This window comes from Ranitomeya imitator, chromosome 5, assembly GCF_032444005.1.
Source record: "Ranitomeya imitator isolate aRanImi1 chromosome 5, aRanImi1.pri, whole genome shotgun sequence".
NCBI lineage: Eukaryota > Metazoa > Chordata > Amphibia > Anura > Dendrobatidae > Ranitomeya > Ranitomeya imitator.
Genome location: NC_091286.1, coordinates 639,158,895 through 639,176,363, shown reverse-complemented (window position 1 = coordinate 639,176,363; position 17,469 = coordinate 639,158,895). Strand labels below are relative to the sequence as shown.

The following is a 17,469-nucleotide window of genomic DNA, read 5'->3' as shown; positions in this document are numbered from 1 at the left end:
TAGTTCGCTCCAAAACTAAAAGCCCTTAACGGGTTTTTCTTAAACATTTCCTTGCCTCAATAGCGTGACCAGGTCCACACGTATTTTTATTTTGCCTTTTCACTCACAGTCATCCTGCTTTGAACACAAGGCACTCCAGTGGGTTTTAATTGGACTCTGTCTGCATCCTGGGGGATACATATCGATAATGCATATGATCCCCCTCAGTGCTTTATAACATGTATATACTCATTCTTTTGATCGTTTTTTTGTAGTTTTTTCAGGCAGTTTTTGCTTCGAACAACACCTGAAAAAGACATCATAGACACATAGACATGTTTGGTCATTTGAGCTTGTTTTAATTGCTTTAAGTTTCCTGAACACCAAGTGTTTAAAACACGTGACCTGACCATTCTTCAGCCATTTTTCCATTTGGAAGCAGCTCACTAGTTTATACAAGTGAAATAAAATGCTGATAGCCAAAGATAAAAGTCACAAGAAGGGAATTGTCAAAAAAAACTCGAAAAGAAACATGAGGACCAAATAAACCGACATGTCCTGAAGCATCTTCCTCTCAAAAAACTTGACGGGTACGCAAACATCTACAATACATTATGTGCACATAACCATAAACCTCGTCAAAACCGCTTCACAAAGAAAAAAAAGAGTCTGCACAAATATAAAAAAAGAGCATTTCCCAGAGTTGATTCTTCTTGAAAAATACTTGGGAATCTTCCATGTCAACCTAGTTCTCGTACCAGTTGACCAAAATGAAGAGAATTTATGTTTTCTACTGATTCATCATTTGCGACTTTTCAAAAAAGTTGCAAAATTTAATGCAAATGTACTCCAATTCCCCCACTCCCGAAGTGATTTTTTGTACCCCAGATATTTTGGTGCAATTTCGAGCAATGTGCAAACAAAGGTTAAAGATAAAAATAAAGACCTTTTTGACTTTGTGCCAAATTCATGAACCTCGTGCGATATTTTGAAGAATGTGCCACAAAAAGACGCAATGAATATCAAAAGACAATAAAAGAAAAGGGATGTCAGAAAAAAAGCAAATGATGGATCAGTGCCTTCATGTGGGGGTTGTCCACAACTAGGACAACCCTTTCTTAAACTATATGTTCAGTCCCGATAAAATAACAGAGCCGATACTCACCTCCCGTGCCAGATTATTTCTATTGGTGTCGACACTTGCAGTCCCCAGGCTGTGCTGCGGTGGCATGACACGTGATGCCCGATGCCCAATCAGCATTGGGTCACTGTCTCCACCTTTGTATGAACCGAACATGAAGCGGAAGTCCGGGCTGAAGCTGATCTCAGACTTTCTATTCATGTTCATTTCGAAAGGAGGTGGGGACAGTGACGCCAGCGCTGATTGGGAGTCGGGCATCAAGTGTCATTCCACCGCATCACAGCCCCGTGATCGCGAGTGCCGACAAAGCTGGCACGGAGCCGGCACGGGAGGAGAAAATAGGTTTGTTTATGTTAGCGGGCCTGAACATATAGTTTAGGAAGGGGTTGTCCTAGTAGTGGACAACCCCTTTAAACATGTAGGCTACAAATAGACTTTACACATCAACTATTATAATTTAACACAAGATTTTATGTTGGAAACTAGAAGTTTATTAGAATCCTTAATTTTTATTTCAGCCTTATAGGATGTTACATGCTTTCCTGCATTCACAATTGTTCAATAATGCATACTTTACATGCCAGGCAGATTTTTGCAATTCATCTGTGAATATTTTCTTAATTAGTTTAACAATCTGTTAGGTAAGAACAAATGAGGGACAGTCGTGGAAGAGATCAGTCAATCATCTTTTCCCAATGCAGTGAGAAGACCACAGCCTCGCACCCATGCTGTATGGAACCGATTCATAAAATTGAGACAATAATTGGCAAATCTAGAAAAAAAGGAACAAAGAACTCCACCAATAAAATACACAATGACGGGGAGTGGATGGGTTGGGGCTAATACACTTTTCAAAAGAGCTCAGACTGGATAAAAATAAAGAGTTAACTTTTATCCTTATTATAGGTGAGCAAATTTATTAGAGTAGAATTTAAATCTGCTTGAATGTGACAAAAATCTGTATTTTACATAAATTGCAAGTTCATCAAAATTGGTGGCTGCCATTTTGCTTATCCATAGAGAGCCGGCAAAAGGTTAAAACAAACAAATTTATACTTCTTCGGCCACTTCCACTGCCCTCTTTCCCTTGTATAGTCCGCTGCACATCTTCTTAGAGGGACTCTAGGTTGTGACAACCAGGACGTCTCTGCACATAAGGTCACGGAGAAGTCATGATGTGCGCAGAGACTTTACAATGAGCGCTTTAGGCCAGGACTTCTGACCATGACAACGCCCGGGATGTCCCTGCACATGCGTGTTGTTGGGTCCTGGTATCACAACATGCACTGTAACCTTACAACGCACATGTGCAGGGGTATCCTTGGCCGTCATGGCTGGACGTCCTGGCCTAGCTTCAAGATGCCTGGGGTTTTAGCACATGGTGGCGGTAAGAAAAAGAACAGAGGATTGTATGGGGGATAGTGAGCAGCGGAGGTTAGCAGTGAGGTTAATATTAGTTGGGTTTTTTCATCCTCTTACTTTTATTATGCTGTGGGGTCTGGGGAATAAATTCTCTAATTGAGTTTCTCGGTAAAACCTGCGTGATTTGCTGAGCTTGAATCTCAACTCTATTCCTCACTAATCTCCATTGTTCCCATCCTGACAAGTGCAAATTCTCTTAACTCTCATTCATATGATTATCCAGTCCCTGATGGTCTCTACTTCCTTGTCCCGCCTCAAAATTCCAGGCAGGATGGGGACCAGACTCAGCCAGTGATTGACTGAGGGGGCATTTTTGACTTTTTTCTGTGTGTCAAGATTGGACGAGGAAGTAGAACCCACCAGGAACTGGAAAGGCGTTGGAACAGGAGCTGCAGATGATTCATAACAGTAATACTTACTTTATTTCTTTATCTAATCTGAAACTTTTCAAAAATAATTTTTAACCCCTGAAAAAAACCCTTAAAGGTCTATAAAAAAAAGGCCTTCCGATGCTGTTATTTCGGGAAATCAGATCAGGTCAATTTCTTGGGACCGGTATACGGTATGCTGGCAGGTAATATGAGCCCAGAATGTCCAGAGAGTCCCTAGAAATAAAGATTGGTGTTAAAATATGGACTTCAGCATCAAGTACACTAAAAATCGTAAAAAAACTTGTGAGATTTCCTTTTTAAACAGCAATTGTAGATTTTTGTGGAGCAAGGTGGAGAGTGGAATATACAAACCGTTCACAGAACAGAGGCTTGAGAAGGAGGCTGCATTGAGGCGCACAGAGCCCACTTAATACATGTGGCACAGTTTTACACTGTCCTAAAATGTAAAAAAAAATCTAAATCTCCTATGAGCAGGTACATTTTTGTGCCAAAATTTTGAGCATTTTCTGCTTGAAGGTGAAAAACTAGTCCTAAATATTGTTGGCAATGCACCCTTCTAATATACTGTTTAGACTTTTTAAACTTTAGCAGAGTATTGTTTAATAATGTGCCTATTTTTGAACATTTTTGCACAAATTTTGACTGTTTGGAGCTAAAGTTGATAACAAAAACTGATCTAAACAGGTTGATAAATGTGGGCGTTAATACGTGCTGCCTAATAGTGCACCATAAGGGGCAGTATAACAAAGTGAGTTTTTAGAGTGATTCAGTAAAGGGGTTATCCAGGTCTATATTAGTTTTTGGCTTATAGTAAAAAAAAGTAATTGTCAACTACTTGACCATTCTATTCAGTGGCAGATTAGAGGGGTAACTTACCACTTCCTGGGCTGCTTTCTTGATGAGGCGGGACTTCCGACGTCATGATCATTGACACCTCTCTTCCCCAGTTAGGCAGCAGAGAGCGGGCTGACAATCATGATATCGGCAGTCATGTCCCATCAACAGGGCTGAATGGAAGACAAGCCACTGCTCTGTTGAGGTAACGTCAGCGGAAGTTGAGTAGGTAGCATCTACCTGCCTATTCTTAGGCCCACAGGAAAAAAATAATATAGTCCTCGATAACCACTTGAAGGTGCTTAGCCAAAAATTTGGCATAAACTTCTTAATAAGTGGCACTATTTTTGTGAGACTCGACACTTGCGCCACATTTTTTTTAACTTTAGCATTTACGTGCCAATCATGGCCAGCTACACCAATATAGGCAAAGTGTGGGTGGGACATGGACGGGACGGACATGGTCTTGTCCACCTAAAGTGATGTAACTCACTCCAGAAATGTATTCCAACCCTAACTGGCATATATTATTGGCAACGATCAGTGCTGGATATCAGACGGCGGTGAACTCCGTATAATTAAAGAGGTCACTTTACTATCTCGAGAACTTCAGTGCGTTACGGCAGTCTTAATGATTGGCTCCCAAAGTTTCTTAGGCATGAGTAGTTTTGTAAATTAGTGCAGATCTGATGGATTCGTTTTTCTATCAAATTCTACAAGAAGTTTTTGGGCGTTGCTTTCCACTCCCATACTAGTTGAGTCCTAGCATGCACATGGGCATAAGTCCTTTTGCATGTGACTGGTTACACAATGTTTCAAGAAAATCACAATTCACCATTTAATAGGGTAAGATTATTCTTAAGGGTTCGGCATGGGGACCAAAAATCAAAAACTGTTGTTTAAGGAAGAAGCTGCAATATAAATCAATCAACAGACTCTGGATACAGCCAAAATTGAGGATAGAACACGAGTTCATATGCAAAGTTCTGTATCACATCCTTATTTGCAATGATTCTTGTAATTGCAGGTAGGTGGTTCTTGCATTAAAAATAATTAGCAGTATTAGGATTAGCCAGGATGTTTCCCTTAAAACATAAAAAGCGGAACCATGAACCACTGTACCGAACCTCCAATAAATGGTAAAAAAAATATCTACTATATGTGCGTTCAATAAAATATTTTCATTTTTTTATATAAAATTTATGTAAAAAAATAAAACATTAAAAGGTGCAAATTATACAATTCCTTAAACGTAAACTAAAGCATGTGCTACAATTCTGAATATAATTTAGTAGCAATCTATGTTCTAAAATATGGCTACGAGCCGTACCCTGAGAATTAAAAGGAATCTGTCAGTAGGATCAACCCTCCTAAGCAGTCTATATGGGAATGTAGGTCATTTTAAGCTAAATAAAATGATAACTTTATATTTGTGATCTGATGTGTTATTCCACAGAAATCAATGTTTTTATTCATATGTAAATGAGCTGCTAGAGCTATGGGTCGGACATAGATCTCCCTGAGAATCTGCCTCCAGAGCTTATATTAAATGAAATGGGGAGTAACCAGTGTGAGACATGTAATGACTGATGGTCTGCTCTGCATGACTCACACTGGTAACGCCCAATTTAATTCATAATAAGCTCTGAAGGCAGAATCTCAGGGAGATCTATGTCCAGCCCTTAGATCTTAACAGCTCATTTGCATATTAAGAAAAACACAGATTTCTCTGCAGTGAGACATCAGATTGCATAAAACAAGGTGTCATTTTATTCAGCTTCCTATGACCTACTTGACCATATAGACGGCTTAGGAGTGTTGATCTTACTGACAGATTCCCTTTAAGCTTTAAGTGCTATGAAGAACCAAATGATACTTGGAAACTTAAAAAGCTTCCAAGTTCTGGATAAGGAGGTAGTAAGAGATAACATAAGTGAGAAATCATGGCAAGCATGGAATATAAGACTTCTAATAGTCACTTGTACGATGCAGTGTAAGATTCATCCATTTCTTGGATGCTGGAAGCGTCTGTGGATTCATTGCTTGCAATAATGCCAACAGAAGAAAGACTCGAAATGAAGGAATTCATCCTTCTTGCATATATATCTCTGATGTTGAAATAAGGGAGATCATTAAATTTATCTTTTGGTTCTTCTTCGTTGCACGTGTCCACATCAATTGCTTTTTGTTTTTGGTAGTATTTTGAAAATTTGTTAAAAATTATAGTTATTGGAAGAGCAACCACTAGTATTCCACAAATAATGCAAACACTGCCAACAAGCTTCCCGTATAAAGTGACCGGGTGAGTGTCACCATAGCCTACAGTGGTCATGCTGATGGTAGCCCACCACCAACAGGTGGGAATGTTCTCAAGAGGTGTCAGTTCATCGTCTTTTTCCAGATAATAAACAAGAACTGAAAATATCGAAATCCCAACTGCCAAAAATAAAAGTAAAAGTCCAACTTCATGGTAGCTATGTCTTAAAGTGGCTCCTAAAGATCTCAATCCAACAGAATGTCTTGCAAGCTTTAAGATCCGAAATATCCTCATAAGTCGTAAGATTTGCACAACTTTACCCATGTTCTCTATGCCTTCGTTTTCATCACCTTTGGTGTCTACAACCAAGGTGGCATAAAATGGTATAATGGAGACAAAATCGATGATGTTCATGGGGTTTTTCCAAAACTTTTTTTGAGAGGGAGCTACAGCAAGTCGTACAACAAGTTCAGTGGTAAAAAACACAATGCATATTATTTCCACCACTTCGAGGACTGGATCTTCCAGTTCTCGTTCATTGTTATCAAGCTGGTGGAACTCAGGCATGCTGTGGATACACATAGCAACAATGGAGGTTAACACGACGCTTAATGAGGAGATGGCAAAAAGCTTGGCAGACAGAGAGAAGGCAGGATTTTCTAGCCGGACCCATATTTTCTTCCGAACATTCCCAAATTTTTGTGAATCGAACATTTCTAATTCTTTTTCAAAAACAGATGACTGATCGGAAGACGAGCCCACACTCATGACATCACTTTTATCCTCCCAGTCCCTCTCCGTGATGATGTCCTTTTTTTCCTGATATTTATTACTGCAACAAGAATCGATGAAGAGCTCATTGATCCCCCAATATTCTATCTCTTGACAAAAGGAAAACACACACAATTCCTCCATGACATGAAGCTTTCCCGTGTAGTAAAAGTTTAATATGTATCTGAAGAGAGAAGGGTTACGGTCAAAATAATATTCCTTGTCTGCTACATTGTAATCATCGCAGAGTTCGAGTATGGCTTCTTCGGAATTGCAGTTGAGTAGTTTTCCAAGTCTGGTGTGAGGAAATCTTTGAAGGGTTTTCTGAGCCACATATTGCTTGAAGCCCCCAACATTCAGCTTCACCACTTCATCATCACTTTTGGTTCTACGAAAGAATTCTCCATAAACCATCTTGGCTGATTGTGACTTGGAAGCTTAAAGGTTTACATTTCACCTACGGGTAAAGCAAAAGGATTTTAGAAAAAGTATTAAACAACTATAACATCCAATCCCCTATGAACCATGGAAGCAGACTATTTTGCCGGTATGGGACCCCTGGTATGAGGCGTAGACCAGACTGACTTGATACTTTAATGGGAAGTGAGATCTTACGAAATGATAATTCCTCCACATGTCCTACACACAAGGGTGGGTGGAATTACCAAAAGGATCTTGTAGATGAGAGCATAAATGTTAGGTCCTCTTTTTCAGATAATTAAATGATATGGAAACTTGAGTGTTTCTTCATAAATGGGTTCAAAATAAACTTTTCAATTGGATTTTATTAAATACTTGACACTGAAGGCTGTTTGTTTCCCTGCTCATTAATGGCTGAAGAATACGAGAAGAATCCAACATTAAGCTCATTCTTACCGGGAGTTTGAAATTCTTTTTTCTTTTACTAAACTTCTCTGTCCTCATGAAAGTTGAGCTGAACTTTCGTGTGGTCAAAAATTAGCAGAGAGAAGCTTAGAAAAGACAAGTAAAAGAATTAAACCTCCAACTTCGAATACCCTCGCTGATGAATTATAAAGTAACGGGTTTGTCCACTACTGGAAAATCCCAGCTTAATCAATTAATGACCAGAATTATTATAAAACAAGCGTATAGTCACCTCCCGCAGCAGCGCCGGTATTCTCGGAGGTAACATGACATTGTTGTTTCACGTGACAGCCGAAGACAATGAACGTCTTCTCGTCACCTGAAGCGGTTACTATTTAGTCAGACCACAATTCCGCCCTGGTGGAATATTGAGCAGATGCAACTGCAGATGAGCGGCCGGTCATTGGGTGCAGCCAGTACATGACATACAAATATCACATTATGCCGGTAACAGCAGCGCCGATATCGCTGGAAGGGTGCCGCTGCAGGAGGTGACTATGCATTGGTTTTATTTTAATTTGGGTCTTGAATTGATTAAGCTAGGGTGGTCCTTTTAACTCATTTTGCAGCCAGTAATTTACAGGGAAACAAAGAACTTGTAAAAAGCAAACGGTGTAAAGGTGTTATTCGAGCATGCTCGGATGCTAGCAGAGTGTTCGGCGTGCTCGAAAACTATGTTTGAGTCTCTACGGCTGCATGTCTCACAGCTGTTAGGCAATCCCTGCATCTGTTGCAGCTGTCTAGCAAACAGGCAATCCCTGCATGGCTTTTTAACAGCCGCGAGACATGGAGCCGGGACTCGAACATATTTTTCGAACACGCCAAAGACACTTGGTTAGCATATGATCATGAAAGATATGCCCCAGTATGCCCCAATCCCATGGATAGAGGTTAACTTTCAAACTAAAGAGTATCCCTTTAAGTAAAACAAAAAGGTGTTGCTATCCTTTATGGGTTTGGTAATGTTAATCTTGGGCTACATTGCAGAGCAGTAAAAGTGAATGGAGTTACATTGTAACTCTGAGAGTACTGCAACCATAACAAGGAAGCAGCAAAAAATCTATCTAGGTACCATTTATTGTAACTTATTACTTGCAGTTGCAGTACTCCTCGAGGTCACAGAGTGACCCCAATCACTTGTATACAAGTAGCAGTAAAAGATAGTGATTTTTAGCCACGCTACATGTGTTGCGGCCAAAGTCACGGTGTAACCCTGTCTATCAGGGGGCTCCGTTTTACGCTTGTCTGTAGGTTTTCCCACCTAGGTGTATGCTGCTGGTACTGACTGACAGGGTGTTTCAGTATTATAAGATAAGGTTCACATTTGTGGGTCCATCATGTTCTATTGGTATCCGTCATACAACTTGTAGAGTATTAAGGATGTTATGAAGAAAACCATAATGCAAGTGTAAAAAGTGCTTTGATCAATGAATAAATGAATAAACAACCTCATATACTCATGCAAACAGATTGAAAATATATAAACTTCTTACAGATAGGTTAGATTTTGCACTGACAGACTTTTAATGTTTTTTGTAACATAAAAAAGGGGTAAAAATATTCATGTTACTCAATTGTGATCAAACAAACCTTTCTGTGCAGAACAATGACTCAAACTGACCGTGTCGCTGTTAGAGGCAACATCATGTAGCTGTGACTAAGACTAGTGATAAGCAATATATTCCATAATGCCCCCCACACACACTTTCTGCCCTCTAATACACTTGCTGCAGGCAAAGGAGGTCAATTGTAGCCTGTGTTTGGTAGTAATACTGCACAGATGACAGATGCCAGTGGTGATGATGCTTCTAGCGGCTCCCATGGCATGTTTTTTTTTTTTCATTTTATACTACCCTCTCCATTGTCACTTTTCCATTTACCATACATTTTGTATAACAGTATAATTAACTTTTTACAAACTTTTCAACCCCAATTATTCCACCTTTCCTAAAAAGGAATTAACAAGAAATGTAAGGTAGGAAGGTACAAGTACAGAAAGCAAAAGTCTGCTGTATAATAGGTAGGTACACAACAAAAATGAAATCTCCTATAGCAATGCACATTATTAGTGTGGTGGGTACAGATGTAAAGTTTTGACTAATAAAAGAAACGTGAAAAAAAAATTGATTGCAATACACACAGTTTGTGAGGTACACAGTCGCAGTGAAGTGTCCAGGATTTTAGGGAATTTTCTTCTGTATTTTTAAAAATCAATAATTAGACCGTTCACAAAAATGATTGCACAATAAATGAAAATAAAACACAATGCAGTCACTGCCGACAAGAAAGCAAACCATCTGACACTCATTTCAGATTTTTTTTTTCTGTAAAAACTATTGTGCTGTCTTGCTTCTGCTTTTTAATGCATTCAAAATGAAGAGACAAAATGTGGCATTATAATTCGGATACAGCAAGACAGATGCCAGCTAAATAATATCACTGATCAATCACATTTATTCTGGCACTGATGCTGGCACCTCTACTATCAACTGAATTTCAGTACTATTCTCAGATTACTCTTCTCATCTTCATCAGTGCTGCAGTTGTACAACACATTACAGTCTGGAGTATTTGACTAAATAGGGCTTTTAGGCTTTCTCTCCCTATCTCTCCTGCTGATCTGTGACCTCTGATGTCCTCATCCTAAAATCACTGCTCAATTCCCTGCCTCGGCTTTTATATAAGCTATGATAGTCTCTCCTGATTGGCTGTGTTATACAATATGAAGGCATGATGGTCAAGCCTGCACAGCTTGTATTGAGCAGTGTGAGACTTCAGCAGGGATGAGGGACACTGAGAAGCTGTCAATCACATTAGCTAGGGGGGGCAGAGTAAGTGTACTATCAAACAGGATTACACAACTACTCTAACCTGTATTTTCAAAGTAAGTAACCAGCTACATCAGGTCTAAAAAACTTAGTTTACTTTAGTGATAGATACTGTAACAAACATATTATGAAATCTGCTGACAGAACTGCTTTAAGAAAACTACGTGCAGATTGAATCTGGCTTCCAAATCATCTGTCCTCCACGATTCTGGTTTTAGAAGCCAAATATTACTGCCAAGGAAAGCTATGACTGGATGCACATTTCCATTGCATAGAAAATTAAATCCCAAAGAGATCCTAGTAAAGGCGCTCTATGACATCCGTGAGGATTATAAAAATGTAACTACCAAGGAAATCCCACTTCAAATACTTTTGAAAAACTGTTTAAAGGTGCTGTCCAGGTTTGTCACAAAAGTCTGCAGTCACTCTATTTGATTGCAGACTCGTGAACTCTCAGATTGCTCATGGCGCGAGCTGTCAGGATTCTCTGGTGTCAACGCCAAGAGCGGGTGGTCATGTGATCACAAGTATGTGACATGTATACTTCTGGCCACTTTCTGACTAGACGTGCACAGCCTCTCTCAGTATTAATCGAAACCGCGCATGTCTAGTCGTAATGTGGTCGGGAGAATGCATATCGCATACTTGCGGTCATGTCAAGAACCCTGACAGCACGCACCGTGCACACTCTGAGGGTTCACAACTCAAACAAAGTCACTGCAGACTTCTATGACAAACCTGGGCAACCCCTTTAGGCTGGAGTCAGCAAGTTACGATGGTCCATTAGATGAATGGTGAATGGCTGTACATCTATGATAGGGCTCAAATCCATCAGAATGGTGGTGTCACGCACAGTGTAGAACAGACTAAGTGCGACACAAAGGTATAAGGGAAGGGGAACCAAACACTAGGGAAGGGGGAAGTGGAGACCCCTAGACTGATCTAACATTACTCTGTCTGTCCTACCGTCCTTATATAGGTTCCACACCTATCGCCGAGCAGGATACCTAGTTCCTGTGTGACCCTGGCGATAGGCCCTGCACCGGGAAGGGGACAGTATGAACGCTAGTCAATCCCACTAACACTAAAGACAGTAATGATAAATGAAACCAGGGGGACACTTAGCTTGAGTAGAGTCAGAGAGAAATGCCGACGTCCTCCAAACTCCAAGAGGACGCTAGCAGACTGCTACAGCTCCAAGCGTCAACAGAGACATGCAGACAGGAAATAACACCCACAACTCCTACCAGGAAGTAGGGAATTATAAACACCCAGATAATTAGCACCGGGGGAGGTGGCCACTAGTCTGCAAAGCAAACATCCAAGACCCTCTGCAGACAGATTTAGTGCAATAGTCTCGGGGAGGGGTTCATTGTTCAGCAAAACCGCTATCTTTCTAGACAAAGTGTTATGCCCTTTTGCAGTGGCAGCACGATCGTTTGTGAGGGACACTAGTGACTTTTGGATAAAATCGAAGATTTGACAGTTTCCGAGACATCTATTCTGGCATCATTCGATGTGACATCGTTATATACGTCAATCGAGCATGATAAAGGTCTCGAGGCCGTTCAGTGTGCGCTATCGAGCTCTGACGTGGCCCCGAAGTGTGCACAGCTTGTCCTCACACTGTTGGAGCTCATCCTCAGGAGGAATTTTTTCCTCTTTGGGGATGAGTTTTACCTTCAGTTGAGAGGTACCGCCATGGGGTCCAATGTGGCCCCCACTTATGCTAATATCTATATGGCGGTATTTGAGGACAGGTTTGTGTACCATTCCATCCTTTGGCGCCACGTCAGAGCTTGGTGGCGCTACATTGATGACATTTTTTTGATCTGGGAGGGTAGCATATTGGAGCTAGAGGCTTTCCATACGAGTCTTAATGAAATCTATGCAGAATTGCAATTTACATTAGTTTACTCGACAGTCCAGATTCAATTTTTAGACACTTTGGTTTACAAAGAAGGAGGTAGATTGAAAATTGACATTTTCATTAAAGAAACGGATAGGAATAGTTTACTGTCTTTTGACAGCAACCATCCGAGGAAGATGGTTGATTTGCTCCCGTGGAGCCAACTATTAAGGGTACGGAGAATAGTGTCCGATGAGAATTTGGTGGACCAATGTTTAGAGGACATGTTGTCCAAGTTTGTAGCAAGAGGGTACCCCAAAAAAGGAGTGGAAGCCTATAAAACTAAGGCCCGGTATTCCTCAAGAGAAAGCGTCCGCAAATAAACCTCCTCAAGAAATGTATGTGACCGCATTCCTTTTGTTTCGACATACAGCTCAGTTAGTAATCGGATCAGTGGAGTGATAAAGAAACATTGGACCCTCTTAAAACGAGGGTTACCTCAAGTGACAGGTTTTAAAACATTCCCAATGTGTCGTACAGGAGGGGTAGAAATTTAGGTGATAAATTGGTTAAGTCTGATTTTGGTACTTCTAAAATTATGGGCCAAAGAACATTAAGTGCACCGAGACACGGGAATTTCCCGTGCCTGGGTTGCACTTGTTGTAATATCATGCTTAAAGGTGATTTTTTCTGCCATCCTCGCACAGGGAAGAAGTTTTTTTTAAAAGAAAGATATACCTGCACATCAAATTATGTTGTCTATATGATCACCTGTCCATGTGGGCTCGCCTACATAGGAGAGACTACTATGGAGGTGAAGGCCCGCATTACTAAACATAAAAGCACAATTAGAACAGGGCTCACGGAGCTGCCAGTGCCGAAACATTTTATAGAGAGAAAACATTCAGTAAATCAACTTAGATTTAGAGTCATAGATAGTGTTCCTGTTTTGAGAAGGGGAGGGGATAGACTACAGATGTTGAAAACTAAAGAAATGAAGTGGATCTATACCCTGGGTTCATTACAACCAGGGGGTCTAAATATAGACTTTAATCTTCAGATGTGTACCCATTGAACCTATTGCCCCTTGATGAGATATCTACAGTTGTCATTTGTTTCTATTGTTTTAGACTAGTTGTTATTTTAATTTTATTTTTGTATGTTTTTTAGATCAGCCACACATGGGACAGTCGGTGGATGGATATGGATGAAGAAGCTAAAATAAGTTAAAATATGCTAAAATGTGGATCATTTGCTTAGAGAATATGTTAGGTATCTTTTGATATGTTTCTTCACCCGATTCCCGACTGCCCCTATGTGATTGGCTTATATTTATTCATTTGTTTTTTCCACAGGGGTGTTTTGTTTATTAGGCTATTCCTGTACTGGTTCGCTATGTATGAACTAACATATGATATGGAAGCGTATTAATCCGTAGTATATTTAGATCAAAGGTAGGTGCGGCTTTGTGCCTGTTAATATGTCCACAGTATGGATGCGTTTCCCTGGGTGCCTGCCTGCTTGACGGGTATTTAGGGTGGTGGCTGGGTAGCGCAGGGTGTGCAGTGCATCGGGGCATGTCTCTGATGAGGCTATGTTATGGGACATGGTCCGGACGTACTGCGCCTGCGCCCTTGCTCCACGGCCCGGCCTGTCGCTTGGGTTGGTTTCTAGGGAGACGCGTCACTGTTGTGTTCCCCTGGCAACCTGTTTGTTCAGCGGATGCACAGGGAGGAGATGGTGCGGTGCGGGATCACGTCTTCGCTGGGCGTGTCTCCGATCGGATCACGTGACGAGACGCATCCCCGGGGTGGCGCTGATGCGCGTGCGCTTGACTTCCTCATTGCCTGCCGTTCAATGTGGACGCCGGTGGAGTCCGGTGATGATGCGGAAGCATACAGGTTGTATGGGTATATCCTATTGGGGTAAGCACAGTAGCCCTAATGAGAGGCTTATATGGATTGGCTATAGGTAGCTGTTGGCGCCAGACTGCTGCTTGTTAAACCTCTATACAGGAAGTCTACTAAAGTGAAGATCTTATTGGCAGTTGGTTACTATGGTAACAGGAACGCTGAAATGTACCTACGAATGATAAGTGGAAAACAAAGCGCTTTTCATACGTTTCTATACAGATTAGTACAAGTATTGAAGTGGTGATGAGGTGTAAATGTTATTTATATGTGCATCACAAGTATCTGATGTCTTTTTTTATATATATTTTGTTATATTGTATTAAGATACAAGGTGGGTGGTACTGGATGGTGATTGGCTCCCTGCGTGGTGTCCACACTATTTACGACCGCCTTGCCGCCATGTTTGTATGCTTGAAAAAGACCAGCATATGGTCGAAACGTTGCTGATGCTATATGGCTGAATAAAGATTGCTTTTGGATTACTACACCCGGTGGAGCGCTGTTCTTCTGTGCAGACATAGATTTAGTGCAATGGTCTGCAGCCTCTGACACATCCATGACAGGTGGCTTTTCGTTGCTGCCAGAGAAACTCACTTTATATGTTTTATAGGAACTCTTCTTCATGCGATTGTCCCTCTTATCAATGAGATAGGATATGTGCTATCACAATTAGGGATGTATCACCTTTTCAACTAAAGAAGTGGGAAGATGAGTAGTTGCATACATAAATGAGCGAGTTGGTTCAAAGCTAAATTAATCCAATCTTTTTGTGAATCACTTCACTTATCATTAGTTGCATAACTATTCATCCTCTGTGCCTAATCATGACATTTCGTCACATCTTGGTCATGGAATCGGTCATTAGATTCATGATGTCTGAACCACAGGCAGCATGAATCAGATGGCAGCTGTGTGATCGCAGACAGGTATGTTTTACTCTGACAGCTATGCACTCCCTGATAGAAGTTATGTCGCTTATCCACGTTATGTAATTAAAAGCTTATAACCTGAGGTTAAATTCATCCATTGGTTGTATAAATTATTCTTTTGAAAGCTGAAACCCTCCCAAATGTGGTTTAGGTTAAGAAAATAAATTGGCATCAATGAAGAAATATTGATCAGTTAATGGACACAGAATGGTCAGATTTTGGCAAGACAAAAGTTTTGTCGCCCACAGAAAGTAATGTGATATTCAAACAAATAATTAACTTAAAATACAAATATATGTTGCATAACATTGGTGAATGATGTTGTGGTGCTACTAGAGTCATAGTTAATATTTTGTGTAACCATGGGAGTGTAGCATTACAAAGTAAGCATGCTTTCAAAAGGCAGATGGGGATGATGAATCTTGGATAACTAGTCCTAGGCAGGTACCTAGCGGTTTTTCCTTAATTTGAGGGAGTAACCTGTCAGTCACCCACTTGTTGTACCTCTATCTCCACCTTCCTTTTGCTCCTGTAAAGCCAAAACTGTCAATCAAGGAAGAGAAAGGTGGTGACATATCAAACAAGTAGATAGGTAGGTGCACTAAACTGGCCGTGCCAAGGGTGCACCGAGTGTCTGTGCTTGGTTTGGATAGTCATTGTTTGTAGGTCTTATATTACATTATTCCTTCTGGAAATGTATGAATAAGGCTAAATTCAAAGACAGTGTAGAGACGTCAATGTGGTTTTAATCTCAACGTGTTTCGGAGTTAGCAAACTGCTTCCTCAGGAGCCCCACAGTAAAAAAGGGGGAAGAAGTATGCTAACTTCAAAACGCATTGAGATTAAAACCACATTGACATCTCTACCCCGTCTATGAATTTTTATTCTGCCTACTGTACCAGCTGTGCAAATTTACCAGCTTTCTCATTACTTTTTGCCACATTCAGGCCTCCAACCTTCTGGTATTTGTTATTCCTTATGATTAAAAACCCCACAAGGTGAGCAGTTACCGTTTCCTTTATTCCTATACTAATTTATCAGATGAGACCCTATTACGCTTGCACGGTCCCCCCAGCATTCCCTGCACATGTGTCAGATCATTGACAATGGGAATTTATTCACATATTCAAATATTTCACATATTTCCAGAGGGAACAATTAAGGAAAGGAAAATACAAAGAATTATTCATAACAAGAGCGGCAACATATCAAGTTCATTACAAATATTTACTAAAATCAACATATTACGAGAGGCACCGAGTTCTCTTCAATAATGAACACATACAATAAAGTTGAAAAACATAAACGGTCACAATTCCATATAGCGCTTTCTGCAAATACCGAATGCAAGTAAATTTTTTTCTGATTTGGGATCTATAGGCATGAAATAACCTCTACCTTCTTGTGTAATTACTATAAAAATCCTTTATGCTTCACCGATTTCCAATTTTTCCTTGATTGACACTTACTTCTACTTTTCCCAGACCTCTTTTATAGAGAGCTGCGTCTCTTCAATGCTTTCATTATTTTTTAAAGGGTATTTGCACAAAGCGTAGACCTTTTCTTCAACTGTTACTGTGATTTCTAACCTTTAATACAATACTGCGGCAAGACGGATTCATGGTGGTTAACCTCGCTTTCACATATTTATTGATAACACGTATAACCTAAAGAATTATACTGTAACTTGTCATTCCTACCCTGTGACCATAAATCCATTTTTGTGTCCAGAACAACGGATTATTTTACTACATATTTTATGTCTATTTTCCTTCTCTTTTTCATTGCTTTCACAAAATCTGTGCCCACAGACACAACTGGAACAATGTTTTATAGTTTCATACTTGCTAAGGTTAAAAAAAACCCAATGGGGCAGATGCTAATTGCTCAATGTTGGGGAAAAATTCCTTATCAACTCCACATATAGCAATCCGACAAGTTCCCTAGATCAACAACCCAACACAAAATCTAGTGCCAGTAACCAATAGTATTATGTAATAATATCAAATAGAATTATAATTTTCCAGAAAGGCATTCAGGCCCTCCTTACATTTTTTTAGTGTATCAATCATTACAACATCAACTGCTCTTACAGTAAAGAACCCATAATCTCACTGCTCTCACAGTAAAGAATCCATAATTTCCCTGCTCTCACAGTAAAGAATCCATATTTTCCCTGCTCTCACAGTAAAGAATCCATATTTTCCCTGCTCTCACAGTAAAGAATCCATAATCTCACTGCTCTCACAGTAAAGAATCCATAATCTCA

General features: G+C 40.2%; 1 protein-coding gene across 2 annotated transcripts in view; it reads right to left on the bottom strand.

Annotated features, from left to right (window-relative positions):
* Positions 1–5,464: 5,464 nt before the first annotated feature.
* KCNS3 (potassium voltage-gated channel modifier subfamily S member 3) overlaps positions 5,465–17,469 on the bottom strand; it is a 153,084-nt gene continuing 141,079 nt past the window's right edge. For both annotated transcript variants that reach the window (XM_069728130.1, XM_069728129.1), the window contains one exon: positions 5,465–7,253. In XM_069728130.1, coding sequence (XP_069584231.1) covers positions 5,744–7,210 — 1,467 coding nt within the window. In that variant the 5' untranslated portion in view covers positions 7,211–7,253 and the 3' untranslated portion in view covers positions 5,465–5,743. The remainder of the gene's footprint in view (positions 7,254–17,469) is intronic.